General features: G+C 46.5%; 1 protein-coding gene across 1 annotated transcript in view; it reads left to right on the forward strand.

Annotated features, from left to right (window-relative positions):
• ACSL3 (acyl-CoA synthetase long chain family member 3) overlaps positions 1 to 21,084 on the forward strand; it is a 276,216-nt gene that overhangs the window by 139,083 nt on the left and 116,049 nt on the right. Inside the window, exon 3 of the mRNA XM_030216043.1 lies at positions 15,794 to 15,971. Within this exon, the coding sequence (XP_030071903.1) occupies positions 15,794 to 15,971 (178 nt within the window). The remainder of the gene's footprint in view (positions 1 to 15,793; positions 15,972 to 21,084) is intronic.

Genomic DNA, 21,084 nt, shown 5'->3' on the forward strand with positions numbered 1-21,084 from the left:
CTTCAGGAGTTGAGACGATTTTGTTACAGTGAGCTGCTGCATTCCTCTCCCCTCCGTTTTACGGGGCTGGATTGAGACCTAAATTCTGCCGGCGCTCCCTCCCGCTTCGTGCGGCTGTAGGGCAGCTTTGTATCCCTCCCGCTTCGGCGGTGTTAGGATCAGTCAGCTCCTCCCGCGGTTGCGGTTGCAGGATAAGCCAGATCCCCCCGCATCGGCGGGGTGCTGTCCCTCTCCCGCTCCGCGGGGATGAGCTGGACGGATTCCCCTCCCCCACTTGTGTGGGGATGAGCTGGGTTAATTCCCCTCCCCCGTTTCGGCAGTGGTTTGCTGGGCAGAGTGTCCCTTTGTGGGTGTAATTCTCTAAGTGCTGAGTCCTGCGGATGGCGCTTTGATATCGACATACTGAGGAGTTTCCGGCAGCACATGACCACATATAGGGAGGCAAAAGGATTGCTCTCTATCTCCATCTGCTGGTAGATGGACACAACCCACCAGTCTATGGATTGATCAGCTATGATTAATGGAAAGAAAATTATCAGGTATGATACATAATTTTACCATATATCTCGTACATATTCATTGTGAATATCCGGAAACTCATGAAGTTAAAAGTAGTATATTTCAAACAAATAGGAGAAAATACTTTTACTCAGCATGTAGTTAAACTTTGGTACTGGTTGCCAGAGGATATGGTAAAAATAGCATCACAAAGTTTTTATTTTTTTGGGACAAATTCTGAAGGAAGATATGGGGAAAAGCCACTGCTTACCCCTTGGAGGTAGGTAGATAGGGAGTCAGCTGGCACGGCACTCTCATCCCACAACCTCTACTTCATCGGTCCCAGTTGATGCTTTTGTTAGCAGATCAGAAATTCACAGCTCAGGAAGTGGCCTGCTAGAATTGCCTCATGGAATGGGAGCCCGGATGTTACTCTTAGTCTTGATCTTCAATCTCCAGAGCTCACTGGTCCCAGTGGCCCCTGCATCTATGGCGGAAGATGCTGTGGGTTCAGGGGTGAGAGTAGAGACCAGATGGGAGGGCCTGGTGTTTGGAGACTCGACACAGACAACAGCAGTTGCTGCTAATGAAGCGGCCAGAGATTTGGTGGTAGCCAGAGAGTCTCTTACTGTTCCACAGGTACCTTTGTTGGTTGTGGGAGGAGGAACCAAGTCCCAGTTTCCATAGCTGTTACGCTCCCCGTGGTAGTTACCTTTGATGTAATCTGGGAGGCTGTAGCAGACATGACTAAAGTCGTGGTTTCACAATTGGCTATGGTACAATTATAAACTTGAAAACAACTCAACCAAATTGTAAAAGCTGGCTTCTTAAGTGTTACATTAGAAAATGATAAAAATATGAAAACTGTTCAAACTACGTTAATTAAAGATCTAATATAAGGGAGAAAACAGACTTTTTAAAAAACATGATTAAAGCAGAGAATCTGCTTATTTTGAATTTTCTCTGTTCCAGAATTAACTACTACTACTACTACTACTTAGCATTTCTATAGCGCTACTAGGGTTACGCAGCGCTGTACAAGTTAAAACATGGGGAAGGACAGTCCCTGCTCAAGAGAGCTTACAATCTAAAGGTAACAAACTATGTAGTCAGTGTAGTCAGTGTATCATGAATGGGGAAGGTGGTTAGGCGCCAAAAGCAAGGGAGAAGAGATGGGTTTTGAGTAAGGACTTAAAAATGGGCAGGGAGGGCGCATGGCGTATGGGCTCGGGGAGTCTGTTCCAGGCATAAGGTGATGCGAGGCAGAAGGGACGGAGTCTGGAGTTAGCGGTGGTGGAGAAGGGTACAGATAGGAGTGATTTGTCCTGAGAGCGGAGGTTACGGGTGGGGACATAGGGGGAGAGGAGGGTAGAGAGGTAATGGGGGGCTGCAGATTGAGTGCATTTGAAGGTCATTAGGAGAAGCTTGAACTGAATACGGTAGCGAATTGGGAGCCAGTGAAGCGACTTGAGGAGAGGTGTGATATGAGAGTATCGGTTCACGCGGTAGATAAGACGTGCAGCGGAATTTTGGACAGATTGAAGGGGGGATAGGTGGCTAAGCGGGAGACCAGCAAGGAGAAGGTTGCAATAGTCAAGACGAGAGGTAACGAGTGAGTGGACGAGGGTTCGGGTGGTCTGTTCAGAGAGGAATGGGCGGATTTTGCTAATAATATAGAGGAAGAAGCGACAGGTCTTAGCTGTCTGCTGGATATGGGCAGAGAAGGAGAGGGAGGAGTCGAAAATGACTCCGAGATTGCGGGCTGACGAGACGGGGAGGATGAGGGCGTTGTCAACAGAGACAGAGAGTGGGGGAAGAGGAGAGGAGGGTTTGGGTGGGAAGACAAGGAGCTCAGTCTTTGCCATGTTCAGTTTCAGATGACGGTTGGACATCCAGGCGGCGATATCTGAGAGGCAGGCCGAGACTTTGGCCTGGGTTTCGACTGTGATGTCGGGAGTGGAGAGGTAGAGCTGGGTGTCATCGGCATAGAGATGGTACTGGAAACCATGTGACGAGATCAGTGAGCCCAGGGAAGAGGTGTATATTGAGAAAAGAAGCGGTCCAAGGACAGATCCTTGGGGAACCCCAACAGAGAGCGGGACGGGGGTGGAAGAAGAGCCATTAGAAAATACTCTGAAGGTGCGTTGGGAAAGATACGAGGAGAACCAGGAGAGGACAGGGCCCTGGAATCCAAATGAGGACAGTGTGTCAAGAAGTAAATTATGATTGACGGTGTCGAAGGCGGCAGATAAGTCGAGGAGGATAAGGATGGAGTAGTGACCTTTGGATTTGGCAAGGAACAGGTCATTGCAGACTTTGGAGAGAGCTGTTTCTGTTGAGTGTAGTGGGCGAAAGCCGGATTGAAGCAGATCAAGGATGGCCTGAGAGGAGAGGAAATCAAGGCAGCGGCTGTGGACAGCGCGTTCAAGTAATTTGGAGAGGAAGGGTAGAAGGGAGATGGGGCGGTAATTGGAGGGACAGGTGGGGTCAAGTGATGGTTTTTTAAGAAGTTGAGTGACTACAGCGTGCTTGAAGGTGTCAGGGACAGTAGCAGTGGAGAGAGAGAGGTTGAGGATGTGACAGATTGAGGGGTTAACTGTAGGAGAGATGTTGGTAAACAGATTGGTGGGAATGGGGTCAGAGGAACAGGTGGTGCACTTAGAGGAAGAAAGAAGGCGAGCAGTTTCCTCTTCGGTGATCTCAGGGAAGGAGGAGAAGGAGGACAGGTTAGGTTGGTTGAGGGAGTGGGTTAAGAAGTCACAGGGAGGAGAAGGCTTGGAGGTGAATTCAAGGTTTATCTTCTGCACTTTATCGCGGAAGTAGTCAGCTAATGTTTGAGGAGAGAGTGAGGGGGGGTGGGAGCGGAGGGCACTTTAAGTAGGGAGTTGAGGGTTGCGAAGAGGCGACGAGGGTTGGAGCCAAGAGAATTGGTTAATTGAGAATAATATTCCTGTTTGGCAAGGAATAGGGAGGACTGGAAGGAGGATAGCATGAATTTGTAATGGGTGAATTCTGACAGGGTGCGAGATTTCCTCCAGAGTCGTTCAGCAGATCGGGTGCAGGAGCGAAGGTAATGGATGCATGGGGTTAACCAGGGCTGAGGATTAATGCGCTTAGTGGGGCGAGAGACAGATGGTGCTAGGGTATCCAGAGCAGTGGAGAGAATTTCATTGTAGGTAGAGACAGCCGTGTCGACAGATCAGAAATTCACAGCTCCTCCATGACAAAGATTTTGAAAATATGTAATAGACGTTCTGGAGATCCCAGAGTCTAATTTGCCACCTTGTTAAAATGTACTATCTGTCATGTAAAGAATCTTCAACAGCAAGATAAATCTGTGTAGGTTTTGAATTTTGTGAATCTGACTGACTATTTGGAGACCTCTGGGTCTGAAACTATATTGACCTCCACAATAATGGTCAACTTAGCTTTCTCCGAGGACAAGCAGGCTGCTTGTTCTCACACTTGGGGTCGATGTCCACGGTGGCCCCAGGAGCGGCAATTTTTCAAAGCAAAAATCAACAAAGTTTTGCCAGAGCCTTCTGGTGTGTGGGGCTCGCGCATGCGTGGCCGTCTTCCCACCTGTCGCGTGAGTGCTCCCGTTTTTAGTTCTCTTTTTTCCATGGTAGAGCGCGACTGCGTTAGTGGTCTCTCTCTTCAGCCCTTGGAACGAGCCTTCGCCGGTTTTCAAAGTTTTATTTTGTTTTCTGGTTAAGTTTCCGTTCACCTCACGCGTACGCGTTTTCTCCTTTTTGTGTGCTTCCTTGAGCCACAATCGCAGATTTTGATTTCGCCGCCGCTATTTTTCCGTCCATGGCATCGAGGATTCCCAGCGGCTTCAAGAAGTGTACTCGGTGCAGCCGATCGATCTCGGGTACCGATACCCACGCATGGTGTCTTCAGTGCCTTGGGCCCGACCATCGCCCAGACGCATGTAAGTTGTGTCTTAGCCTGAAAAAGCGGACACAAGTGTCGAGAAAAGCTCTTCGAGGCAGACTTTTCAGAGCTTCGACCAGTTCCTTGGCGTCGACATTAGTACCGAGCTCGGTGGCGTCGATATTGGCACCAGGGATGGCATCGACTTCAGGAGTGCAGGTAATGGCTGTCCGGAGACCACCACACGCTGGGAGCGGTGAGGCGTCAAGTGGGCCTCCACTTGTCTCGAAGCCTCCTGCTGAACAGGCCCCACGGGACCGACCAAATTCGGACCTGACCCCGAGGAGGTGTGTGGATTCCACGTCCTCTTTTTTGGTACCGAGGAGTCTGCATGACGTGCATCGAACGAAGGCGAAGAAGCATCGTCATCGGTCTCCTTTCAAGCACGGTACCAAGAGCTCCGGGGCGTCGAAGGATTCGGCACCCATGAAGCACCGACGCCGGGAGGAACGCTCACCCTCCATTCAAGAGGTGTCGTGTTCGGGCAGCCCGGTACCGCCTCCTCGACCTCCACAGATTCTGACGCAGATTCCTGTACCGACCCCACAGCCTTGCTCGACGGCGACTCTAGACGAGTGCATCCGAGCCCTTCTTCCAGGTCTTCTGGAGGGGTTGCTGCGTCAGTCTGCTCCGGTGCTGGGGGTGCTTGCGCCCTCAATATCATCGGTGGAAGCAGTAGCTGGCTCCATACCTGTGGTGAGGTCCCAGACGCCGGTGCCGCCTGCGGCATCGGCGTTGGCTGCCACCTAGGTCGATTCCCCGTCGACATCGATGGAGGGAGCTTCATCGCCGCTGGCACGGGAGTCAACCTTTCACCTTCGAGGACAATGGTTTCTCGACATCGAGATGGGCCCGGTTTAGGACTGCAGTTAAGGAACTCCTGTCCGACACCGATGAGGATGCCTCGTGGGATGAAGGGGAGGATCCCAGGTATTTTTCTTCTGAGGAGTCTTGTGGTCTTCCTTCTGATCCTACTCCTTCACCAGAAAGAAAGCTTTCTCCCCTGAAGTCTTTCTTCCTTTCTTTCTCTTCATTTGTCCGGGAAATGGCTGTGGCCATTCCCTTCCCAGTGGTGTCTGGAGATGAGCCCAGGACTGAGATGCTCGAGGTCCTGGACTATCCTTAGCCACCTAAGGAGTCATCCACACTTATGTGGAACTGGATGAAACCATTAAGTAATCCCACCATTCTCAAGAAAGCTGAGTCCCAATATCGGATTCATGGAGAACCTGAGTTGATGAAGTTGCAGTTACCTCACGACTCTATGGTTGTGGATTCCGCTCTCAAGAGAGCCAGGAGTTCTAGAGACTTTGCCTCGGCGCCCCCGGGAAGAGAATCTAGAACCCTGGACTTTTGGGAGGAAGGCGAATCAGGCCTCTATACTCACAGCCAAAATTCAATCCTACCAGTTCTACACGAGCATTCACTTGAGGAACACGGTGAAGCAACTGGCGGACTTGGTTGATAAGCTCCCTCCGGAGCAGGCCAAGCCTTTTCAGGAGGTGGTCAGGCAACAGAAGGCGTGTCATAAATTTCTGTCCAGGGGTGCTTACGATACTTTTGATTTTGCATCCAGAATCGCTGCCCAAGATATAGTGATGCGCAGACTCTCATGGCTGCGTGCCTCTGACCTGGACAGTCGAGTCCAGCAGCGGATTGCAGATGTCCTTTGCTGGGGGGATAACATTTTTGGTGAGAAGGTCGAGCGTGGTTGATCAGATCACACAGCGGGAAACCGCTATGGACAATCTGTCGTGTTCTCGAGGACCTTGGCATTCTGTCAGGCTTCTTCCCCGGGAACCCTGGGTACGTGAGTCCTTGGACCACGGCCGAGGAGCGGCAGTGGCAGGCAAGATCACCTTCGGAGCAGAGAAAAGACAAGGCTGGACTGGAACCCCGGACTGGAGTCCTGCACTGGAACACTCGGGACTGGAACGCACCGGACCGGAACACACTGGAGTAGGCTTCACCTACGCTTAGCTGCCTTTCCCCGAGGGTTGAGCCCTCAGGTTCGAGCAGCCGGTAGGGCTTACAGGAAAACCAGAACTGGAACCAGCAACAGGAACAACCGGAGTCGGGATCCAGCGGTGCTCCCAGGTACCTAGGCTAAAGCAAGGCAGACAGGCAGGGAAGAAGACACAGGAGCTACATACGAGCTAAGCTCAAGGGAATGGGAATGACAGCTACGCTTGCCAGAGGAAGGGTTAGACTGGAGCTACAGTAGCTAACAGATAGAAAGGAGAGAAATGGCTGCAGCATCAGCTGCTAACCAACCTCAGACGGGGAGCAGAGCCACTGCACAGAGATAACAGGCTAAAAGCCCACAGAGAATAATAGACACAGAAAGGCTAAAAGCCTACAGGTCAGAGAGATACACCCAGAAAGGCTAGAAGCCCACAGAAAGGCTGGAAACCCCCAGGCCGCAGTAATACACCCAGAAGGCCTGGAAGCCCACAGATAAAGGGATATACACAGATAGACTGGAGGCCCACAGAGCAATGGGCACAGAAGGGCTGGAAGCCCACAGAACAATAATACCCTGAGCCAGAAGGCAAGGCCCACAGATGATAGTAACTCGCAAAGCAGAAGGGCTGGAAGCCCACAAGAAAAGACAAGGAAAGCTAACTGTGCAAACAGCACACTAACCTCGGGACCTAAGGCACTGCGGAGGCATTGGCAATGCAAAGGCAAAGGCTGCAGTCTCTAAGTGCTGCTTAAAGTCCTTCAACACCAAAGGCACAGCTGCAGCAATCTGTAAGCAACTACGGAGGCTGTTCAGGCACAAACCACAGAGCAGGCAGAAAGCACAGTGAAACACAGAGAGGCTTCCCACACCCAGGTGTAGTGTAGTGAAGCAATTAGAGTCATGCTGGAAGCAGCCAGCACAGAGAGAGAGAGAGCTAACCCAGGCAACACCCACAGGTGCAGTATAGTGAGGCAATTAGTGTCATGCTGCTGGATGCAGCCAGCACAGAGAGCCAGGGCTAGCTCAGAAAGGACAGACAGAAGAAACAGGAGCCAGCTAGGAAGCTGACCCCCAGGAATAAGGTAAGTCTGAGGGTGGTCATGGCCACAGACGTGACACAATCTCTCCCGCTGGGCGCCTTCTTCTACCTCATCTAGCAGACGATTTTTCTGGGGAAAGAAGAATGCTCCCTACACCTATAACAAGCGTAGGTACAATCCTCCTTCTCGACAGCCTTCTCAGGCTCATCCCCAGCGCGCTTGTTCTCGTCAAGAGCGTGCGCCAAGGCAGGCCCCTGTGGCTCCCCAGCAAAAGCAAGGGACGGGCTTTTGACTGGCTCCAGCTGAGCATAGCCGCTGTTCAAATGTCCATGCCGGACGACTTACTGGTCGGAGGGAGGTTAACATTTTTTCACCAAAGGTGGCCTCTCATAACCTCCGATCGGTGGGTTCGTCAAATAGTCCGGTTAGGATACTCCCTCAATTTGGGGGGGGGTCACGTGATGCCTGCTACCTAGAAGGCAGCGGGAAAGAGAGGCTCCGCACTCAACCTGCCAATTCTGCTTTTATTACCAGTTTACGAGGCTGGGGAACGCGGGGGATTCACTGCCTGGGAAGTGGGTTCCGCCTGGAAATCGACAAAGGGAGTTCCCTCCAAGGTATGCCCTCACGAGCCCCGAAAAAAACCTTCAAATCCCCCAAGGAGCAGTCTGAACAAAATGGCGGGGACGCAACCTACACAGACCGCCCTAGCAGCCCCGACTACAGAATGGGCGCAGGAGATCTCGCGGTCTGGTCTGTCTCAGCAGCCTTAGAAGACAAGCTAAATAAACTACAGTCGGCTGTAGATGAAATTAATGAAAAATTCGACTCGCATTCAGCCTGCCTTGCAGAAGTGGAACAGCGGATCTCAGCTAGAGAGGAGGAGGCACTATGCGCTGCCGTGCAGATAGCCACGCTTCAAAAGGAAATCGAGGAAATGCGGGAGCGGGTCAAGGAACAGGAGAATCACTCCCGCAGAAACAACCTAAGTGTGATAGGCTTGCCTGAAACAGTTTCGGACAAGAGCTTGTATGAGTTTTCGTTAAGTGACTCCCGGAACAACTGGGTCTAGAAGAACAGGGAGGCCTCTTCTGCTGCGACAGAGCGCATCGCATTGGAACACGAGGTGAAGCTAATAACAGGCCCTGGACGGCGATTGCTAATTTCATGAACTGGCAGGCGAAAGAACGGATCTTAAAAGCCGCGAGGGCAAAAGAGGCGTTAGTATATGAGGGAAATCGGCGGCTGCTGTTTAATGACTATTCAATGCGAGTGGCCCTCGTGAGAAAGGCAATGGCGCCTACATGCTCTGCCCTCTACAAAAAGGGGGTGAGATTTGCCCTGCTATATCCAGCCAAGTTGAGGATCTGGGTTGATGGGAAGGCAATCCTCATTAATGTTGCAGCAGCGAAAGCTTTTTTGGAGAACTATAATAAGGATACTCCCTCAATTTGATACCCAGGCCTCCAAATTGCTGACCCGGAGCTCAGTCTTTCAGCTACCAGCACAGGCAGGTACTTGCAGAGGAACTCTCCGACCTTCTCAAGGCCAATGCGGTCGAGCCCGTTCCACCAGGACAAGAAGGGCTGGGATTCTATTCCAGGTACTTCGTTAGGTAAAAGAAAACAGGGGGGATGAGTCCCTTCCTAGACCTAAGGGCCCTGAACAAATTCCTAGTGCGAGAAAAGTTCAGGATTTATTTATTTATTACATTTGTATCCCGCACTTTCCCACTAAAAGCAGGCTCAATGCAGCGTACATAGTAATAGGTAACACAGAATTTTGTTATGTAAAGTAGGAAATTAAGTATAACATAGTAATGATGGGTAGTAATAGGATGGATGGGTAGGTAGAGATAGGTGATAGAGAGGAAGGTAAGGTGGGAGATAAGAGTCTGGGTCAATGTAGTTTTCTCTTCGGTATATGTAAGTTAGATGGGTTCATAAGATTAATCTGGGTCCTTTGGGTAGGCTTGCTTGAATAAATGGGTTTTTAGTGCTTTCCTGAATGGTAGGTGGTCATGGATTGCTTGGATAGGTCTAGGGAGAGCATTCCAGAGTTGGCTGCCCAGGAAGGAGAAATTGGATCCATAATACGTTTTGTACTTGAGACCTTTACAGTTTGGGTAGTGCAGGTTGAGGTACTTTTGCGAGGATACAGACATGTTTCTTGCTGGGAGGTCGATCAGATTTATCATATAGTCCGGAGATTCTCCGTGTATTATCTTGTGGATTAAAGTCTGGGCTTTGAAGTTGATACGTTCTTTGATTGGGAGCCAGTGTAGTCTTGCACGGAGAGGAGTTGCACTCTCAAAACGTGATTTGCCAAAGATGAGTCTCGCTGCCGTATTCTGGGCAGTCTGAAGTTTTTTCAGGATGTGGGCTTTGCAGCCTAAGAAAATACTTTTGCAGTAATCAGCATGGGTAAGTACCATGGATTGCACTAAATTCTGGAATGTTTTCTGAGGTAGATATGGTTTTACGCGTTTCAATATCCACATCATTGTGAACATTTTCTTTGTGGTGGATGTGGCGTGATTTTCGAGGGAGAGAGGTGGCTGTCTAGTGTCACTCCAAGGATTTTCAGGTTTTCAGAAATGGGGATTGTAGTGCCGGAGGTGGTGAGATTAGATGGGGGGGATTGTGGAGTGCTGTGATGAAAGGATTAGGCATTGTGTTTTTTCTTTGTTCAGTTTCATCCTAAAGGTGTTGGCCCAGGAGGTTAAGATGTTCATGCCCATGGATATTCTATCAGAGATTTCTGTTAGGTTTGATTTAAAGGGAATGAATATAGTAACGTCATCAGCATAAATGAAAGGGTTTAGACCATGTCTGAATAGGGCTTTGGCTAGTGGGATCATCATTAGATTGAAGAGTATCGGTGATAAAGGGGATCCCTGAGGTACTCCGCAGATTGGTGACCAGAGGGGTGAGATATCAGTGGGTGATTTAATTTGATAGGATCTTGAGGTGATGAATCCTTTTATCCAGTTGTTAATGTTACCGCCAATTCCAAGTTTGTCCAGTAGTTTGGCTAGTATGTTGTGATCTACCATGTCAAATGCACTGGGTAAGTCTAATTGTAGAAGGAGGATGTTGTTTCCAAATGCAATTTCTTGTTTGAATTTGGATATTAGGGTGAGTAGGACAGTTTCTGTGCTGTGGGCTGGACAGAAGCCCGATTGTGACTCATGTAGAATGGAGAATTTTTGTATGTAGTCATTGATTTGAGAAGTCACCCTGTTTTCCATCAATTTAATTAGTAGAGGAATGGAGGCAATGGGGTGGTAGTTGGTGACATCGTTCGCTGGTTTCTTAGGATTTTTCGGTATTGGTGTAAGCAGTATCTTGCCATGTTAAGTGGGGAATGAACCTTGCTGTAGCAGAAGGTTTAGATGGGACGTAAGATCTACGATAAAGCGTTCTGGGGCATCTTTCATTAAGTAGTTGGGGCATGGGTCAAGATGGCAGTGGGATGGTTTCCCTGGGCACCCTTCTTCCCATGATTCAGGAAAACAATTGGCTATGCTCTCTGGACTTGATGCTTATACACACATCCCGATACTTCTAGCTCACAGGAAGTATCTTTGATTCCATCTGGGAGCGCAGCACTTCCAGTATTGTGTGCGGCCCTTTGGTCTGGCGTCTGCGCCCAGGGTCTTCACAAAATGCCTGGCAGTAGTTGCAGCGTCGCTATGCAGACTGGGAGTACATGTGGTCCCTTATCTCAACGATTGGCTGGTGAAGAACACCTCAGAGGCAGGGGCTCTACAGTCCATGCAGATGACTATTCAACTGCTGGAGCTACTCGGGTTTGTTATAAATTACCCCAAGTCCCATCTTTTCCCTGTTCAGCAACTGGAATTTATAGGAGCTCTGCTGGACTCAAAGATGGCTCGCGCCTATCTTCCCGAGGCGAGAGCAGACCATCTTCTGTCTCTAGTTTCCGTGGCCAGAGCATCTCAGCAGATCACAGCTCGGCAGATGTTGAGACTTCTAGGCCATATGACCTCCACAGTTCATGTGACTCCCATGGCATGTCTTCACATGAGATCGGCTCTATGGACCCTAGCTTCCCAGTGGTATCAAGCTGCAGGGGATCTAGAGAATGCAATCCAGCTGTCCACCGATTTTCACAATTCCCTTCAGTGGTGGACAATTCGACCCAATTTGGTCTTCAGGCGTCCCTTTCAAATTCCTCAGCCACAAAAAGTGCTGACAACGGATGCATCCCCCCTGGGGTGGGGAGCTCATGTCGATGGGCTTCACATTCAGGGAGTTTGGTCCCTCCAGGAAAGAGGTCTTCAGATCAATCTCCTGGAGTTGCGAGCAGTCGGGAACTTTCTAAAGGCTTTCAGAGATCGGTTGTCCAATCAAATCATCCTAATTCAGATAGACAATCAGGTTGCGATGTACTACATCAACAAGCAGGGGGCACCGGATCTCGCACCCTGTATCGGGAAGCCACCCAGATGTGGCTTTGGGCTCACTGTCACGGCATGTTTCTCCAAGCCATGTATGTGGCAGGAGTAAACAACAGTCTGGCCGACAGGTTGAGCAGGATAATGCAACCTCACGAGTGGTCGCTCAACAAGTGCATTGTACGCAAGATCTTCCAAGAGTGGGACACCCCCTCGGTGAATCTTTTTGCCACTCAGCTCAATCACAAGGTCCCTCAGTTCTGTTCCAGACTTCAGGCCCACGACAGACTTAGTGTCCGGATGCCTTCTGTAAGCATATCCTCCCTTACCTCTGGTGGGGAAGACTTTGCTGAAACTCAAGCAAGACCGCGGAACCATGATTCTGATTGCTCCCTTCTGGCCGTGTCAGATTTGGTTCCTTCTTCTGGAGTTATCCTCCAAAGAACCATGGAGATTGGAGTGTTTTCCAACCCTCATTACTCAGAACGAGGGGGCGCTTCTGCATACCAACCTCCAGTCTCTGGCTCTCACGGGCTGGATGTTGAGAGCATAGAATTCGCTTCCTTGGGTCTTTCTGAGGGTGTCTCCCGGGTTTTGCTTGCTTCCAGGAAAGATTCCACGAAGTGGTGTTATTTTTTCAAATGGAGGAAGTTTGCCGTCTGGTATGATATCGAGGCCCTAGATCCTCGCTTATCTCAAGTTTCATCACAACAGAGTATTCCTTTGCATGCACCCTAAGTTCTTGACGAAGGTGGTGTCGGAGTTCCATCTGAATCAGTCAATTGTCTTGCCAACATTTTTTCCCCATCCTCATACCCACCCTGCTGAACGTCAGTTGCACACCTTGGACTGCAAGAGAGCATTGGCCTTTTATGTGGAGCGGACAAGCCCCTTCAGACAGTCTGCCTAAATGTTTGTTTGTTTTGATCCCAACAGAAGGAGAGTCGCAGTTGGGAAATGGACCATTTCCAATTGGCTAGCAGATTGCATTTCCTTCACTTATGCCCAAGCTTGGGCAGACTCTTGAGGGTCATGTCACGGCTCATAGTGTTAGAGCCATGGCAGCGTCGGTGGCTCACTTGAAGTCAGCCACTATAGAAGAGATTTGCAAGGCTGCGACGTGGTCATCAATCCACACATTCACATCTCAGTACTGCCTTCAGCAGGATACCCGATGCGACAGTCGGTTTGGGCAGTCGGTGCTGTAGAATCTGTTCGGGGTTTAGAATCCAACTCCACCCCCCTAGGCCCATTTTTATTCTGTTCTAGGCTGCACTCTCAGATGTTCTGGTTTTTAGGTCAATCCTTGTTATGTCCTCACCGTTGCGAAGCCCAATTGACCTTTCTTTGTTTTGTCCTCACCGTTGCGAAGCCCAATTGACCTTTCTTTGTTTTAAGTGAACCTGGTTGCTAGGGATACCCCAAGTGTGAGAACAAGCAGCCTGCTTGTCCTCGGAGAAAGCGAAGATACATACCTGTAGCAGGTATTCTCCGAGAACAGCAGGTTGATTGTTCTCACAAACCCGCCCACCTCCCCTTTGGAGGAGGAGGACTTGTTGTTTCTTGCTTTTGAATATAACTAAGCGGGAGCACTCACGCGACGGGCAGGAAGATGGGTCTGGCAAAACTTTATTGATTTTTGCTTTGAAAAATTGCCGTTCCTGGGGCCGCCGTGGACGTCGACCCCAAGTGTGAGAACAATCAGCCTGCTGTCCTCGGAGAACACCTACTACAGGTATGTATGTTCGCTTTACCTACCAAATTAGGACTGGTTACTTTTACAATAGAAAAATGTGGATTTTTCCTGATCTCTAGAAAACCACCGAAGAAGAGCATCTTCTACCTCATCAGCTTTTCCTGCCCGTTTTAGTTTCTGTTATGGATTTGTATTGTTTTACCAGTCTTCCAGAAGCTGGCCTTTCTGCTTCAAGACACGTGAAATTTGACTGGGATTGACACCATATTCTTTAGCAATAGATGCTTGACTTAGTTTGTTTTATAATTTTTTAAGAATTTTTATTCATTCAGCCAGTGTTAGTCTTACAGTTCCGCCGCAACGACGACCCCGGTGTATGCCCTAACAACATTCTTTTGCTTATTCTGCTTGTGGCAGTTAGAGGCAGTAAATTTGAAATCTTGTTGGTTCATGCGCCAGTTGGCTTCCATTTTCCATGCGCGTGCTTATGCGGAGTCTTTCCTGCAGAGGAGTGGTCTTGAACCATGCATATAAGTGAATCTTGCCAGTGGTGCACTAAACCGAAGTTAAAAATTGATGATGCCGAAAATGGGACCGAAGTACAGCATGCAGTTAAAGCATGCGCTTATCCGACGTGCACTTAAATGGAGTGCACTGTATTCTTTATCCCTTCTTAATTACTTGCTTTTTTGGCTACCAGAGATTGGGGGGGGGGGGGGGCGGTGTCTGGAAATAGCCCTTAAAATGTTGTTAGAAATTTAATAGGTTGTTTTCTAGGGTGGAAGCTTTTTTAAGTCTTTTTTTTTTTTTTTTTTTCTTTTGTGCTTACATTTCCTCGTTTTTTCCTTTAGTAACCTTGGGAAGCGTCTACTAGTGGACTGAGAGAATTTAGGAATGTATTTTCCTCTGTATATTAATTTCCTTGTTTGTCGACTCCATTTCTATACAAGTGTTCTTTTGCTTAATGTATTATAATTAATTTACATAAAAAAAGGGGGGGGGGGCTACAACCCAATTGCATAAGATGGTGCAGCAGGACTAAAGGAAAGGAAATTAACATGCATGACTAAATTTTACCTTCAGGTTGCCAAAGCTAGGCAGGTCCTGAGAGACATAGCCGGACCTGGGGCAGAACCAGACCACCGCAAGCCCACTCGCATCGCTGCTCCCTCCTGCCCCCTTTCCCTTCTGTCTTTGCCTCCAAAGGAAGCTGCTTCCTTTGTGCCTGCTCCCACGTTCTGGCTTCTCCTGCTTCTTTCCATGCCTGGAGTCAGGACCCGGATTATTGCATTAACGCAATATCTTGCTAATGCAATCATCTGGGTCCTGGGCGTCACGCAGGAGCATGGGAGGACAGACCCAGAAGCAGGCAGGAAGAAGAAACTTGTTGGCTCCGGGCCTGGACTCCCTCTTGGAGGCTGGGGCTGGGGAATCTTGCCCCCTCCCCCCCATTGGGCCTGAAGCTAGGTAGAAATGCCAGTATTTCTTTTATGTCAAACTGGGTCAGACCAAAGGTCCATCAGACCTAGGATCCCATTTGTAACAGTGGCCAATTCAGATCATCAGTGTCTGGTGAGGTCCTACAAAGAAGAATACTTTTTGTTTCACAGCAAGCTCAGTGCCTGTAGCCTAAATAATCCAGAAATGTTTGTTCAGACTCCATGTTTTTTGGTTCATGTAGTGAAAGCTCCATGAAAGATAGCCTAGCTGTATTTCCTGCACATGCTTTCCAAGGAGCTTCCTAATGTAAAGAAGATCATTTAAGTGGACATTTGCAAAGGCATTTTCACACACAAAATTGAATTGGAAATAGCCTTTTGGCAAATTGTCCACCTTGTATGCATGCTCCTACATACATACATACATACATGAATTTATGTGCATTTAGCAGAGGTATTCTTATGGGTAGGATTGGTGCAGAATTGGCACTTATGCACATATATGTAATTTCAAAAGCATGCACATACGTTTACATGGAAAATGTACTCGCACAAATAAGTGAAAAATTTGTGTGCATACCTTACCCACTCAGTTTCAAATGGAATAATGTTCCATTTTGAAAATTAATGTAAAATCTAGGGACAAAAATACCCATAGGCTCCACATTTAAGCACAAAATAAAAGAATTATCCTCTCTAAGGTTAGTAGTAATTTATGTACCATGTCTAGAAGGCAGTTTGATGTTCTTTGATGTTCAGAAGTATAGTGTTCATTCAACCTTCAATCTTTATTTATAGGTTATTTTTGGAAGATACAACTGGCTGTCATTTGAAGAGGCCCATGCTTGTGCAACTGAGTTTGGAAGTGGCCTTGCCACACTGGGGCAGAAACCAAGGTCCAACATTGCTATCTTCTGTGAAACGAGAGCAGAATGGATGATTACTGCTCAGGCCTGTTTCATGTACAACTTTCCACGTACGTACTCTTCTAGTGTTAGAAGGTGGGGTGTGGTGCTTACATTGCTCTAATATTTGAAAGTGGAAGTGACCTTTAAATGCTTAATCCAAAATCTTGGCATCATTCTAAAACTGTACCATTGTGTGTCTATCTTATCCAAGACAAATAAAATGTTGGTGGTTATCTTGTTTTCTGGTAGCAAAATGGTGTTAATAGTAGCATCAGCAGTGGAGGTAGGGGACTGAAAAAAAAATTACCATTTTACTGACCTCTAATTTCAATTGCTGTGAGTGAGGAAAATTTCAGGCACTTGATTTTAAGGCAAGTATTCATTTATTCAAGAAAAATAATTTAAAGAATATAGCCCTATGACCAGACAAATACATTTAATACCAATCCTGGGTGCCATACAAAGTAAAGAGTCACAGAGGAGGAGAACATAGCCTGGTGTGCAGTCACACTTCTCCTTATTCTCTTCCCACTTCCTCCCACTTGTGCTAATCAGCACTGGTGGGAGAGGAGCAAAAGCTACAAGGGAAGGTGTCGTGGGGGTGGGGGTCAGTGCTGCAAGAGGGTAGAGAACTAGAGGTGTGTATGTGCTGGGGAGTGGGAGGAGGGCAAGATTGCTGGGGAGTCATAATGGAGGTAGTGTGTTTCAGAGAGAGCTGTGGGTTTCTGTGTACTGAAGGGGGTGGGGGTGGAGGAAGTTTTTTCAGAAACAGCTGTGGAAGTGTGAGAGGGGGTGGAGAGAGAACAGAAGGGGGGGGGCTCTTGTGGAGAGTCGTGGAGAGAAAGTAAGCTTGGGGGGGGGGGGGGGGGGAGTCTGCCCTGTAGAAGGGAACCAAGAATATTGGGAAGTGAATCTGCTGTGAGCAGGAAGGAGGGAGATAAAGTCCAAGGAATGGGTTTAAACTACATGGAGTGAGAATGCTGGGATGGGGAGGGGATTGAGCTTGAGCAAGGAGAAAGCTGGAATGGTGTCAAACTTTGGTCATAAAGGAGCCAAAACGTTTTATGATGGGGGAATTCTACACTAGTCATTCTCAAACCTGACCTGGGGGTCCACCAGCTAATTGAATTTTCAGTATATCCCTAATGAATATGCATGAGTCAGATTTGCATGCCTGTCACCTCCATTGTATGGAAATCTCTTATATGCATATTCATTAGGGATATCCTGAAAACCCAGCTGGTTGGTGGTCCTCCAGTGTAGGTTTGAGAACCACTGTTCTGCACAAAATTACAAATCAGTAATGCAGAATTTTTCAGAAATTAAAAAAAATTGTCTCTTTTTAAAGACATCTCTATGTTCAGAGAGTCTAGAAATAGACATCTTCAGAGAAAGAGGGGTAGTGGATTTTTTTATTGTTTGGAGGGGGATGTCATCCTTACTCTGCTTTTCTTTCTATAAAAATAACACATAGGAAGGCAGTTGCCGTGTAATCTTTTGTCTGGACTGCATCAGTATGGGTAATTTGGCATTGTTTAAGGTACATCTTGCAGGACAGTGCCTTGAAATGTTTTAAAATCGTTCTACTGTATCTCCATATTGGTAGTAGAACCCAGAAAGGGGCAAGAACACAAAACCTTGTCATATTTAACTGAATTCTTTGCAGACTGACACCTTTTATCAGCCCAGCATAAGAGAGAGTTATCCAAAGATATATTACATGATCCTACAAGAGCTGTTTTCTTCCCATCATAATCTTTGGAGAATTCTTACAGCCCCTAAATCTCCTCTTAAAATGAAACTTGATATCGGAATGCATTGCAAAGTCTTGAAGAAAATTGCTTTGTGTGGGTGTATTGGGTGTTCTACATAATTAACAACGAGATGAAGCATATCTCTGTGAATCACTTTGTGTCCACTGGCCTTAAACTCTGTGTAAACTCAAGAGAACTTGGCTAGCTAGTTTGCCAACAGATGCTCATATTACCATTCAGGATACACGTAGACATTGAAGACCAAGGTTAAATTATTTTTCTTTTGCTAATTAATGCAGCTAAGTCTGCATTAAGTCTGCATTAAGTTCAGCAGGGAAACTATGGCTCTTGTAAATAAGCAATGCCAACATTTAAGTGAACAAAATATTGTATTGGCAAATCAATAAGAAGCATCTAAATAGATAACATTCAAATAATTTAACCAGTTTTTGTAACAAAATTACATGTCTGGTGTAATCATGACCACCTAGCTAGTCAGGTTTTCAGGATTGCCCCAATGAATGTCTCCAATATGTGCACATTTAACAAATGCATAATCATTAGGATAATCCTGAAAACCTGACTGACTAGGCAGGGCTGCCAAGAGGGGGTGGGGGTGGGGGGCACGATGGGCAAATTTCCCCAGGCCCGGCCTCCATGGAGGGCCCAGCGCCAGGGTTTCTCTCTCTCCCTTTCCCGACAGGAGCAGGAGAGAGAACTCTGGCACCTTTTCCCCTTGGGCGCATGCGCGACAAGAGAAAAAAGCAGGGGCAGGGCAGGCATGGAGTGAAGAGCAGCTCCCATCCTATTCAGTATCTGTGATCCAATCTAGTTATGTGGAAACATAGAAAAATGAAGGCAGATAAAGACCATATAACCTATCCAGTCTTCCCATCCATATCATTTACTCTCCCTTTCACTTCCTTAGAGATCCTATTTACTGGTCCTAAGCTTTCTTGAATTCAGATATACACTTTTTGTCTTCACCACCTCCACCATGAGGCTTTTCCACAATTTATCACCCTTTCTGTGAAATATTTACTTAGCTTACTTCTAAGTCTATCCCCTTTCACCTTCATCCTATACCCCCTCATTCCAGAGCTTCCTTATAATTGAGACTTGCCTCTTGTGCATTTATGATACATAGGTATTTAAAAAATCTTTTTGTTATGCTGATTACATTCAGATACTGTACCATCTCTCAACTGACCCATTGAATCTCACAGAATTCAATCACTCACTGCCTTAACAATGTATCCAGCTGGTTAAAAGATCTTCTCTTCCTTAACATTTCTAAATGTGAAGTAATTCACATTCATAAACCATACATTGCTGTCCCACTGCTCCCCCTCAAATTGATGGCCATCTTCTTTCTTTCAGAGACTCAATCAAACTCCAGCCAGACCTCCAATTCAGTTCTTCGCACGTCATTCTTTACCCTTCACTGTATTTGTGCCATCACCTTCACTGTATTCGTGTCATCACATCCATTCTCCTTATATCTGCAATCCATTCTCATTTTCAGCCTTGTTCCTCATCTTGATTATTTATTTTATTTATTTATTGCATTTGTATCCCACATTATCCCACCTCTTTGCAGGCTCAATGTGGCTTACAATTCATCATGGATACTGGAAATAGAAGTAAATATACAATTAATTTACAGAGGGTTTTGTGTTACATGGTGGCGAAATACATGATAGTGTTAAAGCAAAAAAAAAAAAAAACATAAGACAGTTCTAGAAGTTTTAAAGATTATACAGTTACTGCAACTCTCTATGCCGGTCTCCCTTTTTAATATGTGAAACATCTTCAACTCATTCAGTCTACAGCTGTGTGCCTCTTAAAACTCAGAACCATTCAACCATGTCACCCCTCTCCTCCAACTTGAACATTGGCTACCCATCTCAACTCTGTATCAAATTTAAGATTTTAATTCTGCTTTTTAAGAGCTGCCTTCCTTCTGCCACTGATTAAATTAAGACTACTCATTCCCAATATCTTTCCCAGAACTCTTTGCTCCACCAATACTAGTCTACTTACATTCCCTCCCACTTCTCTGTCCTCAGCTATGCTGGTCTAAAACCCTGAAACTCCCTTTCCCTTCAGCTGCACATGGAAGCCTCTTATTCCAAATTCAAAACCGCTCTGAAGACCTATCTTTTCTCAAACATTTTTAAAGGTATCCTAGACTACAACTTGCCTTCTCTCCTATGCCTTCCTTACCATCAGTCCCCCCCCCCCCCCCCCCCCCCCCACTATTCTCCCTCCTTCTAGTTTTCTTCTTGGCTATTGTTGTAAATCACATCAAAACCAGTAATGGCCCTTGCAGTATATCAAGAGCCTGTAAATAAATAAAAATAAATACATAATTGTCATTCAGAAAAGCCTTGACAACCTGGCTCTTTGAATTGAGTTATGGTTGGAATTCAAGATAGGATTTTCTATATCAGGGTTTTAGTATTTTATTTATTTATTTTTAATCATTTATTTATAATTTTTCATTTTGCAAGGGTCACTTGCAAACAGTAATACAGAGATGACTGTACATTAATACAATATTAGCGGAAAACAATCTCAACTAGTTAAATGGATTATATACAATCTTTCTCTTTCTTAGACCACAAAATAAATAGGGAGAGTGAAACAAGACAAGGAGATCAATTAAACAACAGTAAACAAAGAAAATGTGGTATTAACCTGATTATCCCCAGTTATTATTTATCTGAATCATTATTCCACACTGATCGTCTGTTTGGCTTCTACAAACCCAAGACGGTGTATAGTCAATTACTTTCGTTGGAAACATACTTATTGTCCAATATTAGTGGAAATAATACACCTGATTTCATTTTTTTCTCTTTTAAAACCAGAAATAATTTAACAATACAAACACTTGAATCTCTAATCCAATTCCCACTGAATAAGGTAATCCCAGTTTCACAGGTTTCACTTCTTTTGAATTAATATACTAAGAGGAATCATTTCAGAGGAAAAAACTTTGAGTCATACCCAGAACTCTGGGAAAACAACAATCTCAATATTAATCATCTTTAGTAATATTCAGTTTGTTCAAATTTTTCTGGTCTGTTATCATTTTCAAAATCTTAACTGTTTCCTACTCCTGTAGAACTTTGCTGCATCAAGTTTTCATTCTCAAAGGATTCGATTATCCATGTGGCTCACTAATAAGATTATATCTGAAGCAAAATAATTTACTACCACCGTTAGGTCCTGGAGCGCCTTCCAGATGATTCAATGTAACCTCCACGGGAGCCAAAAACTCCAAGCTGATAGCTCTTACGGGTTTAGGAGTGGCACCGCCGACACGGGTTCAGCTGTAAACGACTTCCGTTTCAGCATACACTCCTAACTCACTCCTCCACTCCTTTGGACATGGTGGTTAAATGACTCGGGAGCGATGAAG

This window comes from Microcaecilia unicolor, chromosome 10 (genome assembly GCF_901765095.1).
Source record: "Microcaecilia unicolor chromosome 10, aMicUni1.1, whole genome shotgun sequence".
Taxonomy (NCBI): domain Eukaryota; kingdom Metazoa; phylum Chordata; class Amphibia; order Gymnophiona; family Siphonopidae; genus Microcaecilia; species Microcaecilia unicolor.